General features: G+C 39.3%; 1 protein-coding gene and 1 long non-coding RNA gene across 2 annotated transcripts; both read right to left on the reverse strand.

Annotated features, from left to right (window-relative positions):
- Positions 1–3062: 3062 nt before the first annotated feature.
- Positions 3063–3874, reverse strand: LOC147857452 (uncharacterized). The gene is made up of 3 exons (XR_015530562.1): positions 3790–3874; positions 3609–3684; positions 3063–3456 (listed from the first exon to the last, which is right to left on the reverse strand). It is a non-coding gene; the product is annotated as an uncharacterized LOC147857452 (long non-coding RNA).
- Positions 3875–3969: 95 nt separating this feature from the next.
- On the reverse strand, positions 3970–5364 carry LOC147857453 (mitogen-activated protein kinase kinase kinase 20-like; the record flags this gene model as incomplete). The annotated part of the gene is made up of 3 exons (XM_087328165.1): positions 3970–4044; positions 4135–4856; positions 4930–5364. Coding segments are annotated over 3 exons (1218 nt in total), but the record flags the coding sequence as incomplete, so codon positions are not given.
- Positions 5365–5602: the final 238 nt, after the last annotated feature.

Consider the following 5602-nt stretch of genomic DNA (forward strand, 5'->3'; position numbering starts at 1 on the left):
AACAATGTTCGGGCCATCGTGGTCACCTTACTAATGGCAAAACGATTTGTATGTATAATATGAAACCAAAGGTAAGTAAGTGCATGGGTCGGACAAAAATGGTAAGAGAGCTTATGAACACTTTGGTTTTAGAAAACACCATAACACCATCAATCGTCTTGTCACTCATTGAGTACTCATGGAAGAAAATCAATTGAGAAATAAAGTTTTATATCGTTGCTTTGTAGACCTCAAGATTTTTCTTGACATGGTACCTCATGGGCATCTTTAGAGATGCGTCAAATAATTAGGGATGTCAAGTCAATATATGCTTGCAATTTTTTGAATCTATTAGAAGGTTATATGTAGTGTGTGTGTGTGGGCGATGAAATTTCAGAATTTTCAATAACGTTATTGCATATTCAACAATGCTTTCTTTATTTCTTTTGCAACAACCACCACAGATTAAACATTTGTCATCAAGAGCACTCCATCTCCTCACTACCCTACACCTCTCCAAAATCATGAATGGGGCAAGTTATTATTGCAAGATCTATGGTAACTCTATAATCGAAAGCCATGGATCACAATAAGGGAGTCTCTGCCTACAAAGATGGAATCATATACATACAAATATGTAAGTACCTCTCCACCCCAATAATGCTCACACGAAATAGGTGAACTTCGTACAATTAAAGTAAGACATGCACTTCGTATAATTAAAGTTGAAAGACTTTGCAAGTTACGAGAGCTTGGAAACAGTCTAAAAATATGTCTTATGAAGCCTTTTTATCTTTAAGTCCATAAATAGATGTCTTGTGCGCTTGTACTTCTTGAGGCTAGATCATTTCTCACTAAGATCATGAGCCTGGAAAGGATTGTTGAGAATAGTTTTTAAGGTTCGAGAAAACAATTATCATCAACAATGTAAAGTTGGGTGGTAAGTCAATAAAACAACTTCAAAAGGTACACAATAGCAAAATTTTAAGTTCTTGTTGACTATTTGTTGTACATTACATGATCAATGAAGACCTCCTACAGGCATAGGTACTAAAGAACAACCATGAGAGTCTGAGACCAAGAGACAGGGAATGCAACAAAGTAGTTTTAGAGATTTAAGCTTACGAAGATGGAATCATATACAGACAAATATGTAAGTACCTCTCCACCCCAATAATGCTCACACGAAATAGGTGAACTTCGTATAATTAAAGTTGAAAGACTTTGCAAGTTATGAGAGCTTGGAAACAGTCTAAAAATGTTTCTTATGAAGCCTTTTTATCCTTAAGTCCATAAATAGATGTCTTGTGCAATTGCACTTCTTGAGGCTAGATCATTTCTCACTAAGATCATGAGCGTGGAAAGGATTGTTGAGAATAGTCTTTAAGGTTCACGAAAACAATTATCATCAATAATGTAAAGTTGGGTGGTAAGTCAATAAAACAACTTCGAAAGGTAAACAATAGCAAAAATTTAAGTTCTTGTTGACTATTTGTTGTACATTGCATGATCCATGAAGACCCCCTATGGGCATGGGTACTAAAGAATAACCATGAGCGTCTGAGACCAAGAGATAGGGGAATGCAACAAAGTAGTTTTAGATATTTAAGCCTAATGGCCACCCCAATGTGAAAGGGAGCCATAAAACTCACCATATAAGCCTTTTTAGCTCCTTTGTGTGAATTTTTTGTTTTCTTCCCCCATATGATAATCTACTATAGAGCTCTCTCTCTCTCTCTCTCTCTCTCTCTCTCTCATACTTTTGAAGTGAGTGAATTCGTGTTAAGCGCTATTTAGACAAAATTTGTGCTCCATTAATTGAAGTGTGGCTAGTTCAATTGCTCGTAATGTATTTACTTGTGTAACAGTGTATGTATATAATGCTTGGGTCTATTCATACACTAGTGAGATTCTTAGTAAGGTTAGTATTTTCGAAAGAGGTGAGTGAGAGTTCACAATATTAGGGTAAGTGATTCTAGGAATGTTTAGGACAATGGGGTGCATTTAGCTTATTTCGTAATGACTTAATAGATTCCCTTGTGAATTTGAATATGTATCAAGAGGGAGTGGAGTCTGATGCACTACACATTATAGTACTACATATTGCACCAAACTACTAAACCATCTTCTTCTCCAAAAGGGCAATGTGCATGCAATTGTAACCCATTCAACCATGTATACCATCCACAACATTTATTCCATATGATTTAGCTCACATTCTTTTCACTGTGCAATGGGGGCAATGGCGCATATGCGAGGAGATTCGTTGATTATGCACATTTTTCCCCCAAACACACTCAAGTCTGAATGTGACAATATAATGTTCCACCTCCAATATAATTTGTGTTTGGCTTCACCACATTTTGAACATATCACCTCACTTACCATGAACTTTCTTTTTCAATCACAATGTGCACTCTCAATTACAAGATTTATTATTATATTTCATAGATTCCCATTCGCTGAAAATCTCGTAGATTCAATTGGTAAAGGATAGTCAATGTTAGGCTAAGTGTGTGCTAGTGCCATCCAATCCATTTTAAAGAGGCGTCACACAAGCATGAAACATTATCAACACGTATCCCTAAAATGTATGCATCAAATGCTTCTTCTCCATGGGTGCATGCTCTTCTCTAACTAGGAAGGTAATGCATTGTTTCCATCTATTGTTTCGCCCTAAACGTTTCTCGGAAACAATAGATGTAGTGCATAATAGGAAAGAAGAATCCCGTTCAATAGGGAAGGGTATTACCATTCTAAGGTCGGAAGTGCGGTCATATGGATGGATGGGTCAATCAACTAACGTATCAAATTCTAAAAGCCAAACAATGAGTTACATTGGCTTTTAGAATTTGTTATGTCTATACTATATACAATATATATTTCGTTTCTATTTTGTATTGGTTTCCTTTTTCACATCTTCATTGGTTTCATTGAGAGGGAGAGCGATAAACTGCCCCTACTCCTCGGAATAATTATGATCATGGTAACAATAAAAAGACAACAAGACATATTGAAGTGAAAAGACAGATATTTCCCACAGAATCGACCATGTGTTTTTATTATTAGATTTGTGTGGCAGGCAGAGTTGAGATGACTCTTTAACATATGAGATGATGCAGGGATGTGATTATTTGTTATCACCTGCTTTTCTTTTCTTTTTGCACATGAGATGCAGGGATGTGATTATTTGTCATCACCTGCTTTTCTCATCATACACATGGGTGTGGGGATGATTGATGGCCATCTTTTTATTATATACTCACTCCCAACTTCATGTGCAGAAGAAGAAGAAGAAGAAGAAGAAAAAGATGTTCTACTTCTTCATCATCAGGATTGAGCACACACAAGAGAGAGCGCGAGAGTTAGTGATGGCATGCATCGTCTCATCATTGGGCTATCTGAAGATGATTCATGTCTTATATTGATTTCCCAATGATGGAGGGATGGTCACGATACATATACTCGTCCGTAGACCTGCAAGATAGATAGATAGATACACCATGATCATTCTCAAACCAAATACAAAAACATACTTCCTTATTTTACATGAGAAAAGCATCCAATGTATGTGAGCAAAGCATGAAGAACTCAACTTTACAGCAAAAGAAGAGAACAAAGCTATATACCTTAGAAGCTTGGTCTACTGGCAGATCGGCATTGCAGAAAGAAGACATCGCCGTAGCAAAACCATCTTCATCTTCACTGGATGTTCTCAAACCAAGTACAAATATGATTGATTCATCGAATGATGAGAAAAGCATGAACCGCAATAGATGAAAAACACAAACCCTGTATAGCTAATAATACCTTAGAGGCAAGCTCTACACGCAGCTCGGAATGCAGAACGAAGACATTGTTATAGCAAAACAATCTTCGTCTTCACTGTATGTTCCGAAAGTAATTACAAATATGATTGATTCATCCAATGATGAGAAAAGCATAAACAGCAATAGATGAAAAACACAAACCCTATATAGCTAATAATACCTTAGAAGCAAGCTCTACACGCAGCTCGGAATGCAGAACGAAGACATCACTGTAGCAAAACAATCTTCGTCTTCACTGTATGTTCTCAAAACAAGTACAAATATGATCGATTCATCCAATGATGAGAAAAGCATGAACAGCAAAAGAAGAAAACGCAAACCCTACATAGCTAATAATACGTTAGAAGCTCGGTCTACTGGCAGCTCGGCAATGCAGAACGAAGACACCGCCGTAGCAAAACCATGTTCGTCGTCTTCACTATCCATGGACAGCGAATCAATCAGCACTCCCGAATCTAGAGTGCTCCTGGGGCTAGGAGGAGAAGTACATAGGCAGAGACCAGGAGCAGCACTAGCGGCAGGGGGCACCTTAAGGAATGGATGGTGGAGAAGCTGAGATGCGGTCCATCTCTTACGAGGATCCCTCTGGAAACACTTGTCCAGGAAATCTTTGCCTTCTTCAGAGAGATCTTCAGGTAGGGGAGGATTCTCATCGGAGCAGGCAATCTTCGATATGACAGAGACGAAAGACAGCGGCAAGTTCACCCAAGGTGGGCATCCCTGGCACATCTCCACCACGGTGCAACCAAGAGACCAGATATCCGAGGGGAAGCTTTGTTCCACGCCTTGCAATGCCTCCGGAGCCATCCAGAAAGGCGTCCCTTTGAAATCAGATGAAGACCTGGAGGTTCCACGTGCATCTATTTTGCTGGGCAGCATGGAATCAATGCCCACATCATCCGACAGCTTTCTGGCTAAACCGAAGTCTGCGATCTTCACCGAGGAAGAACTGATCAAAAGGTTCTGTCCTTTAATGTCGCAGTGGATGATCCCTTGAACGTGGAGGTTGGCCAAACCCTCCACAACATCCCTGGCGAACCTCCATACCTGTGATAATAAGCGAAAAATAAATAAATAATATTAGTATAGTTATTAACTGTTTCTTATGAACATGGCGAACCTTCCGTACCTGCTCCTCCTGGAGGCGTCCGCCGCATCTCTTTAGTAGGTCAGAAACACTTCCTCCCTCCATGTATTCCAAGAAGAGGTTGCGGGAAGCATGGCCACTCCTGTCGTACAAAGTGTCATCTCCTAGATACGAGATGACCTGGGCACAGTTCAAGCTTCGGAGGATGGAGATCTCCGATTCCATGGCTGTTAGCTCCGGTGACTTGCGATAGGAATACATGGTTTCTGCAGAGGTAGACTTCACCGCAAACATGAGCCCGTCATCTAGATCGATGGCGAGAGAGACAGAGCCACACGACCCTGACCCGAGAGTAGACTGATGTGTCCATCGGGAGATGGAACGTGAGACAGAAGAGCTCTTCTTCTTCTTCTTCTTCTCAGCAATAATGGTAAGTGTTGTTGCGCTGTCATCATTGGTGAGGAGGTGAAGTCAAAAGAAAACAACAATTAATTAAGTCAAGTTGAGAGAAAAAATGATTGATTTAAACATAGATGTCGTGATTCATCCAATGTACATGTGTGTATATAAATACAAAAAAGCAAAAATGACTACTCTATGTCTACTCATATCTTGTATCTGGCTATTTAATAGCCCCATACTCATTAATAGAATTAACGCTTCCATCAATTACTATTACCAAACATACATACATTATCACATGGTG

This window comes from Azolla caroliniana, unplaced genomic scaffold (genome assembly GCF_043228905.1).
Source record: "Azolla caroliniana isolate FFs.n. ecotype wild unplaced genomic scaffold, voAzoCaro1.0.p SCAF_12, whole genome shotgun sequence".
In the NCBI taxonomy this organism is placed as follows: Eukaryota; Viridiplantae; Streptophyta; class Polypodiopsida; order Salviniales; family Salviniaceae; genus Azolla; species Azolla caroliniana.